The sequence below is a fragment of the Hemicordylus capensis genome, chromosome 2 (assembly GCF_027244095.1).
Source record: "Hemicordylus capensis ecotype Gifberg chromosome 2, rHemCap1.1.pri, whole genome shotgun sequence".
Classification (NCBI taxonomy): domain Eukaryota; kingdom Metazoa; phylum Chordata; class Lepidosauria; order Squamata; family Cordylidae; genus Hemicordylus; species Hemicordylus capensis.
Window position 1 is genome coordinate 343405592 of NC_069658.1, and position 17204 is coordinate 343422795.

Consider the following 17204-nt stretch of genomic DNA (forward strand, 5'->3'; position numbering starts at 1 on the left):
CTCACACACACCCCTCCCACTACCCCAACTCTTGTCCCTTGTGAATCCCAGACACAGCTTCTCGCCTTTCTTAGTCCCTCAGTTGCTTCAAATGTCACTCCTTTTATCCCAAAGAACACTAATTTCATTCCAGAGAAATTGCCCAGATAACAACAATTTGTTACGGGGTGGTTAACAAATAAAGTTGTTGTTGTTGTTATTTACTATTATTCCCCTCAAGCAGCTGTGCTTTCTGAGGGGTTCTTCTATCTGTTTCTTCCCTATGCAATGGCTTTTGCCCGCTGCTTCCCACAGGCAGTCTAGAAAGTATTGCTCATCTCCTGCACAGACAGACCTTTCCTGCCCTCACAGACAGTGTTGGGAGAAGAGACTGCCTGCAGGGTATGGCCTCTGCTGCTTTGGTGCCCCCTGGCGGTGATTGAATGAGAGCCTTAAAGGGACTGCATCTGGAATGTTTATGATTTATAAAGCCTTACAACTGCCATCAAGAGGGGTGTAGAATCGAGTTTTGAAACAAAATGTGAGATACTCATACACTTTGAAATAAATAAGACTTTGTCACCGTGAACAACTGGATGTTGCATGCCAGATATGCACTGACTTATTTTGCTTTTGAAACTGCTGATCACTGGTGTGTGCCTTTTGGCACAAGTTCCTATATAATTGTAAGGGAGAAATTCGGTTCCTGTGATCTGGAAAAAGTGCAAAAATGCTGGGTGCAAATGTTGATCTCTTCTCAAGGGTTCGATTTAACTTTTATTGTCCTCATCTCAAAAGGCAGGGCAGGGGGAGGATGTGCATGCTCATCTGTCTTGAGCCTTAAGTAATTCCTGATAAACTTAATGGGATCAGTGGGTGCAAGTGAAGAAGATTGGACTGATTAACTGGTTAAATGATCATCTAAGCTGGCCAGATGGTGCTATGAAGTGGGTATGTCTGTAAAGCTTTACAGTTTCTCTCTCCCCCTGCCTTCCCCATTGTGTAAATGACTTTACCCTCTCTCTCTCTTTTTCCAGATGAAACAAAATTAAAACTGTGGAATATCACTAACAAAAATGTGCTGCATCTCCCCACCATCTTTCATCATTTGCCACATTTGCTATCAAAAGAGAATAGCCTGCAGCCGGCTGTGCACGTGGGACAGGGGCGCACTGGAGGTAAGTGGCTGCTGCTTTTTAGGTCACTTCCTTTCATCTCATCTTGCCTGGCCCGTGATTACTCTCTCCTAGTCTTGAGTGAGATATGAAGACTGTCAAGGTTGCTCATTTCATTCAAAAATTGTAGGTACCCATCTTGATCCATTAGGAGGAAAAAATACAAAAACCAATGCAGGTTAACTCTTGGAAGCTCCTCACTATTTTGTGACATTTCAGTTGGTCCTAATTAAAGTGTAATTTCAGTCAAGTTGCTTGCTGCATTGCCATATAGGACCAATAAATCAACATGGTTTACATGTTGCAACTAAATAGCGGCTGCTTCCAGCCACTCCCTGTAGCTGGTCATCAGTGATATAGTTGCAAATTCAGAAGTGCAGGTGCTCTCTATGACGGCCCCCATGGCCATGCCCACCCCAACAACCAGAGAAGCTGGAAAGTACCAGTGCTCCGTCCCTGCGTGTCTCCCTCCACTACACCCCTGCTGGTCATTAACATGTTGTAAGCCAGCTGCATGATCTTCTCTGGGTGTTGCTGAACCCGACTCTGCTTTTGGATGCTTAGGTTGAGCTGGTGGCCTGGGGTGCCTTTGCAGCTTTGGCTAGTGCAGTCTTTCTCGAGAAGGCAGATCTGTCCATGGTTAGCCATGCTTTAGTCATGTTGCAGCTGGATTACTACAATGCACTTTAACTTGGGCTACCCTTGAAGAATAGTCAGAAATTTCAGTTAGTGCAAAATGCAGCTGCCAGGATTCTCTCTAGAACTGCTCACTCAGAGCTTATTACATCTATTTTGGAAGAGCTGCACTGGCTGCTAATTTGTTTCCAGATCCAATTCAAGGTGCTGGTTATTATCTTTTAGGCCCTTAATGGTTTGGGTCCTAATTACCTGAGGGACTGCCTGCTCCCAAGGGTTTCTGCCCACCCAACAAGGTTGTCAGTTGGGTCTTTGCTCCATGTGCTGACACTGAGAGAGGCTAAATTGTCACTCACACTGGACAGGGCCTTCTCTGTTGTTGCCCCCAGGCTCTGGAATGATCTCCCAGCAAATGTCTGCTCTTTGACATCTCTGACTGCTTTTTAAAAAAACTACTAAATACCCCTTTATTTGTTCAGGCTTTTTTTTCTGGGGTTTTTTGTTTTGTTTTGGGGTTTTTTTGCAGGAGATGTTCTATGGTTTGTATTGTTTAACTTTTTAATATGGTTTGTATTGTTTAACTTTTTAAGGTTTTAAATATGATTTTTATGGAATTTTATTGTGTTTTAACTTTTGTAAACAGCTTTGGGATGCCTTATGAAAGAGTATAAAAACTGAACAATAAATAAATACATAAAATGTAGTTGGTAAAATTCTTTGACCATTCCAGGACAAGCCTTTATTTTCAGACTCCTGCACTGGTATGGAGAAAATTGCTCCTGCTGTATTTGTAAGTCATTTGATAACAGTTTTCACCATGGAGCAACTTAAAAGCTGTCTTCATTTGGCAACCAGAATGTATTCATTGACCTTAAGATGAAACTTGGTGTGATAGCCAGGTGTACATACAAGTTGCTGCTTATGCTTTGATCGTCCCAAGAAAATAGCTTGTTCTTTCCACCCAAGAACATGTCTGCCCAGCAGTTCCCCGTGTTATTTGTCTATCTGTTTGCACTAACCAGGGAATAGTGAAGGAAGTTCTTAGAAACAATGGGGAACAAGTTTGATTTGCTTGAGTGCACTTTGCCTGTATGAATTGCACCATCTCAGCTCATCCCACGATTCCCTACTATGTAAATAGCCTTGGAATAAAGGTTGTGAAAGGTGGTACAGTATAGAAATTATACAATATATGTATGAATGAATGGAATGGAATGGAATGTGGTGCAGAGGGGTAGCAGGATTTGCACAGGCTGAAGATGGGTGTGGAGTATTTCTGAGTATCAGCTGCAGCAAAATTGCCACCATATCCAAACACTCAGGGATGCAGTGCCTATGCGACATTATTTAAAATGAGACCGTCCTTGGCTATACTGTTCCTTTGAATTCTTTGACAGTTAAAATAAAAGTAACTTTCCTAAAAGTAAAATGTTCAGGTTAATGTCTGCAGTTTTGATCTGAGTTTTGACCAAGGAGGGCTAGTTCCTCAGTTGAAAACCACGTGCGGTTAGAGGATTTGATGCCGGTGTCGCTCCCCTGTGGCAATCACCACCCTGTACCCATTGATGGTGTGCCTGGGAGTATTGGTTAAATCTAAAGAACTTTGAAAGCAAGTGGGAAGGTAGTGGTTAACAAGTAACTTTTTGGTATGTTCTGTTTTGTTTCTATGCAGTTTCAATAGTGATGGGGATCCCCAGCGTCAAGCGGGAAGTGCATTCCTACCTTACAGATACCCTAAACTCTCTAATCTCAGAGCTCAACCAGCAGGAGAAGGAAGACTCTGTCATTGTTGTTCTGATTGCGGAGGTAAAATATTCTTTTCACCTCTGAATCCAGCTTGGGTAGCTCTGCATCCCTTCATTGTCTTTCTGACAGGGACTTGGTGTTGATCCAGGAGGCTGCATGTAATAAAACAGCAGGATGTTTCTCCACATGGCTATGGGCCAGTGCCTACTTTGGTACATGGAGATAAGTCGTATCTCAGGCTGCTGTCCGACAAGGATCATCGGGTACAATCCACCAATGAGGCCCAGCGGGCTGTTTCCAGGGTGAAACAATGCTTGGATGCACTCAGCTGTGGAGGGTCAATATGTTAGCAGAAGGCTGTGTGGCTGCTGCCAAGATGGCAGTTGTATACACATCTCTTTAGTTTTTAAATTGTACTCAGCTCATTGACCCTTGCTCATACAGAATGTCATGCAGCTGTTGACTGAATTCTTCTAAAAAGATCTCCAGTGGAAATTGCTTCTAGAAGGTCCTCTCAGAATTCTCTGTATTTGCTGCTACCCCCTGCTAGGCCTCTCTCAAAAGAAGAAGAAGAAGACTTAACCAAAACTGTCTGTGAGTTTTGCTACCCCAGTGCCTATCATCAGAACCAGCTCCTGAATGCTGTAGTTAGAATGACTGCAGCACATTAATCCATTGCCATTATTTTTATATCTTTGGGGTTTATATATTTGCGGTTTTCATTTCCCCCCACCATGGCATTCCCATTGGGATTATTTATCTCAGGTCTGAAATAAGAAACATTGCCTTAATGTCCCCTATCTGGTTCCTTTCTCCATTTTTTAAAAAATAGATGGGATTTTTGTTGATTGTAATTTTGCCTCCTTTTAATTAATAGAAGAAAGTGGTTATCTTTGGGAGATCTTTGGCTGCTATTCATAAGAGCAAAAAGCTGTTGCTTAGGTGGAAGGAAGGCTGTTTCACATGTTAATTTCCTTTTACATTTAAATTTATCTGCGCCAGAAAAAGCATGTGCCCTGTAATGCACAAAGGGCAGCATTTCTTGATTTAGTGTATGGATGGGCTGCTTGCTGCAGAGAAGACACTTACAGTGATCTTCTCTTGCTGCTACTGGCTACATATTTTGCCTGACAAGGGAATCAAAAGTGATGTCAAGTAGTCTTCAGAGGGTTTGGGTTTTTTTTTTATTTTTTGACATTTCAATGCATCCATCTTTAGTTTTCAGCCAACATCTGTGAACCTTGTTAGAATTTAAAGAGATGGTCAACTTAGTCTACGAACACTCCATTCTAAAAAGTATAATACTGAAAATTTTGAAATGGAAAAGACTCAGTTGCAGTAATCTTTGGTGTCAAAGGGTAAAGTACCTCAGACCCCCAAATGCAACACACATCTTAATTTATACCATTCTCCCTTTTTAGGCCTGGTTGGAACCATAGAAAACTGCTATTGGTCCATCTAGCTCAGTAATGACTACACAGAATGGCAGCGGCTTCTCTGAGGTTGCAGGCTGGAATCTCTCTCAGCCCTAACTCGGAGAAGCCAGGGAGGGAACTTGAAACCTTCTGCTCTTCCCAGAGCAGCTTCATCCCCTGAGGGGAATATCTTGCAGTGCTCACACATCAAGTCTCCCATTCATTTGCAACTGGGGTGGACCCTGCTTAGCTAAGGGGACAAGTTATGCTTGCTAACATAAAAACTGATCTCCATGCTGAGAAGCTGCCCCTTAGTGATTCTAGGTCTTCTGCTGTAACATGTAGCACCACATATAAAGTATAAACTTTCAATGATGTGGAGAGTTTCCACACTAGTGTCTGAAACTCACCGTTTATACTTTGACTCTATACCTCAGTTGTACTTTCCACTTAGCAGGCAGTGCTGGCAGTACTGTGTGTTATGGTGAGGCACGGGGATCAGGCAATGTGTAGACAAGCCATAAGATGTACCTAGTCAGTGATCACATCAGACTACCTAAAGAAGCTAAATGCATAGGAGCTGAAATAACCTAGGGTGCTAGGAAATGATTGATGTTGAAGTGATCATCTCATTAGGTAAGAAGATGCTAGTTTGGGGTTTGGGATTTTTTTTTTTAAATTAATGACTTCTGTTGAAATCCTTTTTTTTTTTTTTTTTTGTCTGAGCAGTAACTCTGCTCCAATAGGTAAAAGGGCGATTTTATCTGACAGCATGTTACAGTCTGCTTCCCTTTCTTTTTGAAGAATTTTTAAAAGGTTTTTATTGGAACAGTATTAACATAATATAATAACAAAGAATAGTATCTCAGAAAGGTAAAGTGTGCCATCGAGTCGGTGTTGACTCCTGGCAACTGCAGAGCCCTGTGGTTGTCTTTGGTAGAATACAGGAGGGGTTTACCATTGCCTCCTCCCGTGCAGTATGAGATGATGCTTTTCAGCATCTCCCTATATTGCTGCTGCCCGATATAAATATTTCTCATAGTCTGGGAAACATACCAGCGGGGATTTGAACCAGCAGCCTCTGGCTTGGTAGTCAAGTCATCTCTGTGGTTGCTAGGAGTCGACACCTACTTGACAGCACACTTTACAGTATCTCATAGTAACACAATAGTTTAACAATCATATTCTTTTTGAAGACTTATAAAAACTAATGAGGGGAAGATGTTTACATGAGTCCTTTGAATGGACCAGGTGATCTGAAGCACAACGGAGACTGGTAGTCACCAAAATGGAATAGATAGAGCCTTCCTGAACATGATCTTTGGTGGGGAATGCTGGCCATGTTAAGTCAGGATGGCATTTCTTGCAGGTAGATGCATCTTTTGCTTTCTGGTGCCAAATTCTGAGCCAGTGGGTTCAGTGCTGATTGGCTGGTTTTGTTCTAGGAATTGTTATGAAGCAATGAATCCATTAGGGTTCTGTGCTTCTTCAGTGTGTGTGTGTGTGTCTGTGTGTGTCTGTGTGTGTGTGTGTGTGTGTGTGTGTGTGTGTGTGTGTGTGTGTGTGTGTATTGCATTCCCTTCTCCCTCCCAGAATTCATCTGTCTGCTTTATTCTTGCTTGTACGTTTGTATAGATTTCTTTACTCGTCCCTAATACCTGGTTATATAATTGCCTGTTATTGTTGTAGGTTATTACAGCTTTTCAAATATACCCACCAAAATCATTTGCCCACCAAAAGAAATGAATTAGCCTCCTTGCCCAAATGTATTTGTAATAGTCTTCTGTGGCCTATAAGGAAAAAAAAGAGCCAACTTTTGTAAAACTTCATGCCTTGTCACCTGAAAGCTGTTCTTAACTTGCCATAGGTAGCCAAGCACGTAGGTGCTTAAGAACAGGGAATGTTCACATACACTCAAGCAAAGGTTGCCCAATGGCAGTTTCAGACTGTGAGATGGTGTTGAATTATGGGAGATGCTTCTGCATTGTTTGGTAGAGCTGCAGTGATCCAAATAGGGAATTAAAGAATAAAGTATGTCTGGCAGTTCTTGGTAAGACATGGGAACAATTCAGGCTTTTAGCAGAGTAGTGCTGTTGGCAGTAAATTTTGGGATACAAAATAAATGTAATAGTGACCTTTTAAACCTGGGTGTGCTCATTGCCTTATACCTTCCCTCCACTTTTTTTTCCAGACAGATCCACAGTATACAACTGGAGTGGCAGAGAATATCAAAAACCTGTAAGCAATGTCCTTCTATCACACATTGATATCATAGTGGTACTGTAGGAAGAATTCTCTTTTGCTTTTCTCAATAAAAATAATTAACATTTTGTTCTGATATGACAGTTTCTCTGAATAGTGGTGTGCACGAACCGGTTTGAAGGCCATTCAAAAGGCCTCTGAACCGGTTCGCACAGGCGCCAGCTCGACGGTTCGACGCTGGGGGAGGCTGCACTTACCACTCCCTCTGCTTTCGCCCCGCCGGCGCTCCATTTTTAGGAAACTTCTTGGGTTTCTCCCTGCCGCCCCTTCCTCCATTCCTGGCCGGAAGTGGCAAGAAGCAGCAACTGCACGTGTACCCACTGCGTAGATCGCACGGATGCCGCGCACGTCATGCATGTGATATGCGTGCGCGACCTGTGTGCGTCCATGCACCCTGCGCGGCAGGCACACACAGGGCACACATAGGCGCAGTTGCTACTTCTGGCCAGGAACAGGGGAAGGGGTGGCAGGGAGGTACGCTGCCTCCCCAAGAAGCTTCCAAAAAACGGAGCGCCGGTAGGGGGAAGGCGGCGGGAGGGGTAAGTGCACCCTCCCTCACCCTTAAAGGAAGACACACACCCCGGTGTCAAATCGCATTGTGGCAGTTCTGTGCACACCACTGTCTCTAAATAAGAATTTTTTTTACTAAAGCATGTGCATTGAATTTGCACACTAGTTTAACTTTAGTTCCTTCCTTACCTGTTAAATCCAGTTGTGAGTCTGCATCAGTCACAGGAGCAATCATGGCATCCATTTGTTTCTTAGGGTTGTCGAGAGCTTGGTCATTTAGAACAGCAGTATGATGTGGCCTGTATTTATGCTGCTCATGGGCTGTATGGCAGATACTGCTGACTTAGATTTACAGTCGTCCCAGGAACACTATTCTTGTTATCTGCAAGGTACAGCCTGTTTACAATGTGAGAGGGGCTGGAAATCAGGCAGCACTGACCTCAAAACCAGAGTAAAGCTTAATGTAGTCTTCAGGGTTCACTTCCATTCTGGCTGACATCAATATCTCTGATGCCCTTTACTACAGTAGGTCATATTTTTCTCTTCTCCCACCTCACCTCAGGCCAGCGTCTCTGATTTCTCCAGAGCTTCTTGTTGACTTAACGGTTGATTTCTGTCTTGCAGCTCTCCTGCACTGTTTGCAATGCCAGGGCTTTCTCATCAATTGGCTGCTCCAGTTTCTTTTGGTGGTGGTTTGTTTGTTTTTAAGGATTTGGATAGGAGACCCTGGTGGATTGTTTTTAATTATTAGCAGGCTTGTAAGAGATGGTGAGCAGGAATTAGCAAGCTCGGAGGACAGAAGATTTAGAAGATAATGGTAATGGAAAAGGCCCAGAGTTTATTGCTGCTCCTGCACGCTGCCTATTAATAGCAACAGCTGGGATCAAGATTGCAGGGAGAGGAAGGATAACGTTCTCTTCCACAATGTGCAGATGATGAGGGACTGCTGTAATAGCCAAAGTTGGTGCCATTGTGCCTTCAGTGGTGAAAGAGGGCCCATTTGCTTTGCTTTTACCATGTGAAAAAGTCTGCTTGATCACATGTCTTCTTTCAGCTCCTGGCAAGAATAGAGTTATCAAGAGACTAGGGGCCTGATTGTGTAATGGACCCTGATGAAACTGACAGCCCTTGAGGCTATTCCCACGACCCAGAGAAATCGGGCGAAGGCAGCCTAGCCCAGTTTCTCCCGGCTGTGTGCAGCTTCCGGCAGCAAGCCTCCGAAAATACCCCTCCCTTTCAACAAGGTTAGCGAAGCACGCGCTCTGCTAACCCCGTTTACCTGATTGTGAGATGCAGCACTTTGTGCCACAGCGACTCATGAGGAGTCCCTGCTGGGAGGCTAAAACAAGGGGGACTCCCCGGGATGCCCCGTGCACTCGCACCCCTACTGGCTCCATGGCGGCTCCCTGCTCGTCTACTAAGCGACGAGCCCGCTCTCCCTGCAGATCCCGGTTAGGCGCTCCACACGGCTCGTGTGGAAAGCTTCCTTGTCTAAGAAAGTAGCCCTCTGTCAAGTGTCTCAAACTTGTCCTTTAATCAGCTTAGTGATGGCTTTCCTGCACCCTCACTAAAATAACTTACTTTAGTTCCTGTAAATTGAGTAGTGTGTGAGAAGGGGAAACCGCAGGGACTGGAATGCAGTCTTTAGTTGAAATGGCTTAGAAGAAAAAGCAATTGCTCCAGTATCTAGAGAGACAGCATTGGCAATAAGAAGCTACAGTTCAAATATTGTAGAAAGGAGATTAATTTAGAGTCACACACAAAGTTGTCAACAGGAAATCTGATTTTTATAAACATGTACAGAGAGAGAGACTAGTTTGTGGCTGAATCTCTCTACTTGTTCTTTCCTAATCTCTGGAACAAGAGGGTAAGATTCACTATGAGGCAAATGGTGAACCTGCCTGCTTATATGCTAATCCTGTGTTATATTGAGGCAATGGAGAACAAAGCCCTGAACTTATTGGACTTTGAATATTCATTAGTATAATTGTGCAACCTTGTGAAATATATTTAAACAAAATGAGGTTTCTGCATTGATAATGAGTCTTTAACTTGTCCTTAATTGTAACTTAGTTAAAAAATACTGAGGTAGCTTGACTTGACACACACACAAAAACCCATTTTAAACACCACAAAATATCAGATGTGCTTCTAAGGAACTGTGAGACTAAATGAAGTGGTGTCATTCTGCAAGAGAATGTTGATTAAATTAGATTTTGCACCTGCACATAACACACAAAATATTTTTAAAGAATTGAACTATTATATTTAACTATGTTGTTAGTTCTCTGAAAACTAGAGCTTTATTAATGGAATGAAATTGTTCATTCAGTTGATTTGCTTCTTGCCAAGTTAAATGCAGGCAACCTCAAATAGCCTTGCTGAAAGAGGACAACTGTTCATGAGTGAACTATATTGATATGGTTGGTTTTCCCTGCCTATCCCATCTGCAATCTGAGATGGCTCACGCTGGCTCTGTGAAATCTTTGCTTCTCTTTGAACTCTGCCACTATACCAGTAAATGAATTCTACTGGTAAACTACTGAAATAATTATGTGTACAGATAAGTTTTTTTGTAACCCCATGTTGAGTTTTGCTGAGTCTTTTGAAGGCTAAAGCAGACACAGTTCTCTAAGGCATGCTTGAACTGTTCATTGATTCTTCCCCAGTCAAATATTTTGAATGTAACTTGATAGAGCTGAAGATATATTAAACCCAGCATCCTTACCCAGTGAGTGTGATGCAGGTGCTTGAATGGCCTGTTGATGGATGAGTTTTGTGATTAATAGGACATTCAGACTTTTGGATCCATAGAATAGGAGATGAAAGCAACCGTCCAATCATCCAGTCCAAAGACATGACCATCAAACTCCCACTTCCGAAATCAGCCTGTAAACTGCCCTGAGCCATTTTTGGAAGGGTGGTATAGAAATCGAATTGATGATGATGATGCTAATAATAATAATAAGTCTTCAATTATGATATGTAAGCGGATATATTAATAATGTGCTCACAGAGCAAATATGTATTATTTTTCTTATTTATCACATTTATATACTGCCAAATCATAGAATCTTAAGGTGGCTAACAAAAAGATAGCATAAGGAAATGATCCCCCAACATGCACACAGGGACAGGAAGAAAATGCCCTGGTCTTTCTAGTTGATCTGACCTGGTAGTGCGGGTATGTATGTGCTGAGATGTAAATATAGTGATCAGTTTTCCCCCAAAGGTATACTCAGTGCCTTGCCTCCCAAATTTCCCTTTGAGGTGACTGTCCTGAGGACAAGAAAGACAGTACTAGTCCAGAAGGCTCTTGAGGTGTGTGTTTGTTTTTTGCCTTGATTCCCTTTGGAGAGGCTGACACAGGGTTTTTCTCCTTGTCCTTAGTATATGCATTCGGTTAAGATTTCCTCGATGCAACTTGCAAGTCTTCCTTACAATCTCTCAGATAGGATGCCATTTAGTGGCTGGGCTCTTGGGTTATGATGGAATAGTACTTGAAGAAGGAACGAAGCTTACATTTGGCTTTGTGTTGCAATTAGCAGGGTACTCGCTATGTAATCCATAAAGCTGACATTTAAAAAACCATTCTAGAGCCATTTTCAATAGCAATGTGTATGTAAGAAGGAGATGTGAGTGCTGCTGCAAAATATCACTTCAGCTTCTGGCTGCTGTGATATGTTGGAGAAATGCAAGTGGGGAGAGGATTTTCAAAATGGCAACACATCCCCCTGCTGATGTTCCTCTGTTTAAAATAGGACCTGAAAGTTCAGAAGCTCCTGTGGTGACTTTGTCTAGAGCTTTTAATGTTGTCTGGCTCTGTGGTGTGCCATGACTTTTAGACTCTTAATCACTAGCGTTAGATTGCGTTCTCCTTTTTGTAGCAAGTGAATACTTCTGTCTTTTCTTTTTCTTAGGTTCCCCAATGAAATACATTCTGGTCTTCTAGAAGTCATTTCCCCTTCTCCACACTTCTACCCAGACTTCTCCCGCCTCCGAGAATCTTTTGGTGACCCCAAGGAAAGAGTCAGGTAATTCCTGGCAACTTGATTCATCCAAACTGGCATGACAGCCATGCATGCACAGTAACTCCAGCATGGTTCTAGTTTCTGAAGGTGATGCTGAATTTGTGGTGTTACTCCAAAGGAAGCATTTGTTGTCTTTCAGCCGTGTAACATCTTTTCTGTCTCGTATGCTATTGCAATCTTCCTTCATTTTATAGGTGGCGGACTAAACAGAACCTCGATTACTGCTTTTTAATGATGTATGCACAGTCCAAAGGCATTTACTATGTGCAGGTAGGTTTATCACAGGCCAAAGGATATGCTGAATACTATTTCCATTGGTCTATGAGGAGCATTGCATCTGGGTCTTTGGACAAAATGCAAGAAGTAAGTCCTGTACTGTAGAAGTGGAGAAATGGGTGCTTGGTTTAGACAGGGCTATTAGTTCTCTTATCTTGATTTGGCTCTTAGAGTCCTCTCTGTAGAAGGGCTGGATCATTTCGTGAGCACTGACATCTCTCTGTGTTTTGTAGCTGGAAGACGATATTGTAGCGAAACCAAACTATCTCAGCACAATGAAGAACTTTGCTCTGCAGCAACCCTCTGAGGAGTGGATGATCCTGGAGTTCTCACAGCTCGGGTTTATCGGTAACAGACTCTCTTCCCCATGAACACTTGCCTTCAGTTGCATCCTGCTTTGAGAAACAGTCCTGCTAAATGGCATGTGTGTTAGCACGGTGGTCAACCCTGTTTGCTGGGGCAAGAATGCACTTCAGAGTTCTGAGTCATGCATCTTTTGACACAAAGATGGCCCACAGCCCTGTGCCAGGGGCCCATGTGCTCTCTCTCGCATTCTCTCTCGCTCTGGAGTTCAGAACACACAACAGGGCCAGCCGTCTCTGATTTCCCTTTGATTTGGATGCGACAGAGATGTTTTATTAATGTTCCTTGTTAAACAGGCCAAGTATCCTGTTACAAGCTGAGAGAAACAAGTCATTCTTGTACATACTTGTCTGTGGAGATGAGAAGACATAGTTGTCACACCACTGTGATCTTTCAGTTATGACAGATAAATCATAGAAGTTGTCTTCCTACCACTCCCAGTTGGCAGGCAACTAGTTAGATGGTTTCTGTGAGCATTTGGCGCAGCTACACCAGGAAGCCATATGTGGCAATCCATGTGTGATAATTTCACAGGCAGCAGTGTTTATTTCTTTTTTAAAAAAATATGGTCTGGGAAACCGCTTGTCAAGTGTAGCTGCTGCTGCAGAGCCTTCATTTCATTCAAGAATTAAAAGGAGGGATTTTATTTGTTTGTTTTAAGATACATTATCGCGAAGTTTCTATATTTAAATACAAAAACAGTAAATAAAAAAGCAACAATAGTAGCAATAACAAATACAACAAACTTAGCTTACAGCAGATTAGAAAACAGCACTAGAAGCAGTTGTTTCTAGGGGACATGGGAGAACGAAAAGGTAAATGGTGCCTGAAGGACAGTAATGTAGGTACCAGGCAGCCTCCCTGGAGAGATAACTCAACAGGCCAGGTGTCACAGCTGAGGGAACCATCTTCCTGACCACCATGTGCCTCACCTCCAAAGATGGAGTACCCAGAAGAGGGTGACCCATTCCTTGGTGCACATGTGGGAACAAAGGCCTCATTCGCAGACCTGGCAGAACAAAACTATTTTAATCTGCTTCTGTAATGAGGCAAGCAATTGGACCAAATAGACCATCCAGGGGAAGGAATTTCACAGTAGAAAAGGCACTGCTCTGAGAGGATGCTAATCTTGCAGCCACAAAATATGGTGCCATGAGCAGTACCTCATCAGCAGATCTTAAAACAGAGAGTGGGAGTCATATGGATCAGCCATAAAATAAATATAATTGTTTATATTTTAAAAATTGTTTCCAAAGTTGTGAGATACACACCTGTTGTACATTTTCAATGCTAATCTCTTTGGATTTGCTCATAATGACCCTTGGCTGTGTCTGAGCATAGGCTCCTCACAACTGTAAAGCCCTTTATTGCCAAGAGGTAAAACAGAGTCTTATTTCCTGTGTAGGGGTTGGCTATGCAGCACAATATACTTCAGGTCCCCAAACCACTCCCTGGATAACTGAATGGCCCTGGGAGTAGAGAATTCGCCATCCCTGGTTTAGAGCATATGTAAAGGTCACAACAGTATGTGATTTGCTAGCTATGTGTCAGGGTTGAATGAATTCTAATGAATTCTAATTCACTCAGCATCAGAAGGTTGGGTGCATTACAAGATGATTTCTTGTCCTTAGGGAAGTGCTCAGAGTAAGGAAGGGATTGGTTCCCTTTTATTGATCTGGTTTCTAATTCTGATTCCCTTCTGAAGTGTTGAACTGTGTCAGTTTCTTGACTGGACTTACCTTTTTATCTTCTGCATTCAAATATGCTTTCAGGAAAGATGTTCAAGTCGCTGGATCTCAGTCTGATTGTGGAATTCATACTCATGTTCTACAAGGACAAACCCATTGATTGGCTCCTTGATCACATCCTCTGGGTCAAAGTCTGCAACCCGGAGAAAGATGCAGTAAGTGAATACCTTCTTAAAGGAATTTCCCTCATTTTATTCTCATGCAGAAGTGTATTTCATGATAGCTACCTTAAACCTATACAGCATTCTGAAAGGGTACCTGCACTGAACGTTTTAAAAAGGCCTACAGATTCTTCAATATCGTGACTCTAATTCACAATATTTAATCTAACATTTTATTCAGAGAGGATAGAATCTCCTATAGGATAAAAATTCAAGGCATGTGTGAGCCCATTCCTGGTCCCCAAGTTATTGTTTATTTGGAGGGACTGTAATTCATTGGTGATGAAAACCACAAGTAGCATAGGACTTCCTTCACTGGCATGCTGAGCTTAGGTGGCCCCACAACAAGAGAGCTCCTGAGACAAATGCGGGTTTGCATTGCTTTGAGGCAAAGTGCTCTCGATTAAAACACAAGTGACATAATAGTCATTCAAGTAGCTAGAGGGATGGTAACCATCCAGCAGAAGCCTTGTGCCTGTGACATTGTACCATTACTTGTTCATTTGAAAGAAAGATGATTTATTGCTCCGAGAGGGATGCCTGCCTGCCCGCCCGCCCAGTATCAAGCTACCTTCAGCAGCAGCATGTTGCCTTTTCTGGCAAAACTACCACGATTACTTCCCTGAGCAGATGTGCTTAGGGAAGGGCAGCAGTCACCAGAGCAAGCAAGGTGTTTTTTGACCTGCAGAGGAACGCTGTTGCTGCTGGCTGTGTTCTGGGTTAGTAAGTAGACAGCAGCAACAGCTATCTCTAGGCCAGGTGTCCAGGGCATGTGATGTGGCTGAATGGAGTGCTGGAACTGCTTTGCAACTGCAGCCACCTATATTGGCCACCAGGGGGAGAAGTCTGCCTCTCTGATACAGATTGACTGAGACAGTAAAATACCCTCGCTCAGAATGGACTGCGCTTGTGGGCCTTCAGTTACCTCTGTCCCCAGTGTAGAAAGCTGAAGGACCAGCATGGGCTGAACAATTTTATTTATTTATTTATTTATTTATTCATTTATTTATTTATTTGATTTCTATACCGTCCTTCCAAAACTGGCTCAGGATGGTTAACACCGAGAAATATGTGCTTGTAGTGGACACACAGTTGTTCCTCTGTCCCAGATGCTTTTCAGCAGTGCCTCATGTGTGGCAGTCTGCAAGTCCTATGGAATAAAAGGCAGACACTCTCCTCCCGATGTAGGCAACGTTGAGCATTGTGCATTGTGTTGCTGGTGCTTGTTTCTTTACAAAGACTTGAAATAGAGCAGTGTTTCAGAGTGCATCCAGACTCATTTGTCTCTTCCTACCCAACACTTTCTAGGGGATCCTGAGAGCATCTGAAGCACTGCCTATTTAAAAATTTAACCTAGTTCCTGCATGGATTTCTGGCTCCCTCTCCTACTGTTTGCATGATTAACTCTGCACAAACGGGACTTTTTTTTTTTTTTGTAAATCCTCCTGTGTTGAATCCAATTGGTAACTTGTAGGATTTGTCTCCTTGCTTGACCCGAGGTTTTGTGGTAAATGCTTTGCCTTATCTGAATGTTGCTGTCTGAGAGCAGAGTTTAGATGTTAGCTGCTTTCATTGGTTACATCAGCCACAGCGACTGATGCAAGGGGGGAAATGGGGCCACACTTGACTGCAGGGTCCTGCTTCGCTTCATATCGCTTCATGGGGAAAGCTCTTTGCTAGCAGCCTTCAGGAATCCTCCCACGCATGAAGCCTGGTTTTTAATTTTCTAAAGTAATGAGAACTGGATTTAGGGGATTAACTTGGAGCTGGGTTGCGGGGAACAGGCACGATCCCAAGTGCTGCAGGTAGTGCACATGTGTTTGCAGAGCAGCCTGTGCACGAGACAGGGCTGGTGCAAGGGGCCCGTGCGATGCATATTAGGCAGACCGTTCCACTGGGACAGCAGGAGATCACCCTTCATAAAATGTTGGACTTCTCCTGCTTAAAAGGCTGGCCAAAGGAGACTTCATTTATTTTCTAGACAGTACTGTGGTGTCTGCAAACTTTTTCTAGTTTTTAAAAAAACTCTGGCTAAAGCTTCACTTGGGATCTTTTGGTGCTAAAAACACCACACATCCAGCCCCACTCCCATGGTCTAGCCATAAAGTATGTTGCACCTCTAGAAGTGAGAAAGTGAAGCAAAGTTGTGACTGGCAGGAATTCAGTCTTGAACAAAAATGAAGTGATGTGTGACAAGAGGGAAGGTTTTTTTTTAAAAAAAAGACCCTTAAGCACGATGTAATATATGGACAGCCCTTTTGACACATTTCATTTTGTTTTCTCCTTTGTCATCTTAGTGTTTGTATGTTTCCTCCACATAAAATTTGAGACTCAGATCTTAGATTTATTTCCCCCCCCATAACAAATGCTGACATAGTGCAATTGTGCTCTTACACATCCTAAGAAGTTTGCGGTTTGCCTCATAAAATACAAGTTAGGGCGAGAAATGACCTTGAAAAGTTCATGAAATAGTGAGTCTCATTAAAGCAAGCTCAGTGTCTGCTAAAAGAAATTAGCAAGTTAAATGAACAAGGTGAATTAGCTCAGTGGCACAAATCCTCCATTTGGGCAGGGGGAGAATTTAAAAAGAAATGGCTCCAGTGATGAAAAAGGTGTGGTGGGTGGTGGCCAAGAAGCAGTCATGAAAAGACCATGACCATGCTAAGACCAGTCATGAAAAGAAGTGAATCTCTTTAGTGAGGTTCATCTTTGCATGGTTAAATAAGGGAAACAAAAGTGAAGCACAGATGACAGGGAATAAGATGCAGATTCCTCATAAGGCTATTGGTAGAAGATGGTATGAAAAAAAAATTGGTCTGGGCACATCCCCACTTCAGGGGCTTCTTTGCTAAGCATTATCAGTCATGCTTCTGTGCTGATCACTCTCCTCCTGTGTGCAGCA

At 42.9% G+C, this 17204-nt stretch overlaps 1 protein-coding gene across 2 annotated transcripts in view; it reads left to right on the top strand.

The window, feature by feature from the left end:
- The window catches only part of MGAT4B (alpha-1,3-mannosyl-glycoprotein 4-beta-N-acetylglucosaminyltransferase B), a 151537-nt gene that overhangs the window by 105308 nt on the left and 29025 nt on the right, over positions 1-17204 (top strand). For both annotated transcript variants that reach the window (XM_053296451.1, XM_053296452.1), the window contains exons 3-9: positions 1017-1157; positions 3463-3596; positions 7143-7189; positions 11644-11757; positions 11949-12024; positions 12264-12378; positions 14166-14296. In XM_053296451.1, the coding sequence (XP_053152426.1) occupies positions 1017-1157; positions 3463-3596; positions 7143-7189; positions 11644-11757; positions 11949-12024; positions 12264-12378; positions 14166-14296 (758 nt within the window). The remainder of the gene's footprint in view (positions 1-1016; positions 1158-3462; positions 3597-7142; positions 7190-11643; positions 11758-11948; positions 12025-12263; positions 12379-14165; positions 14297-17204) is intronic.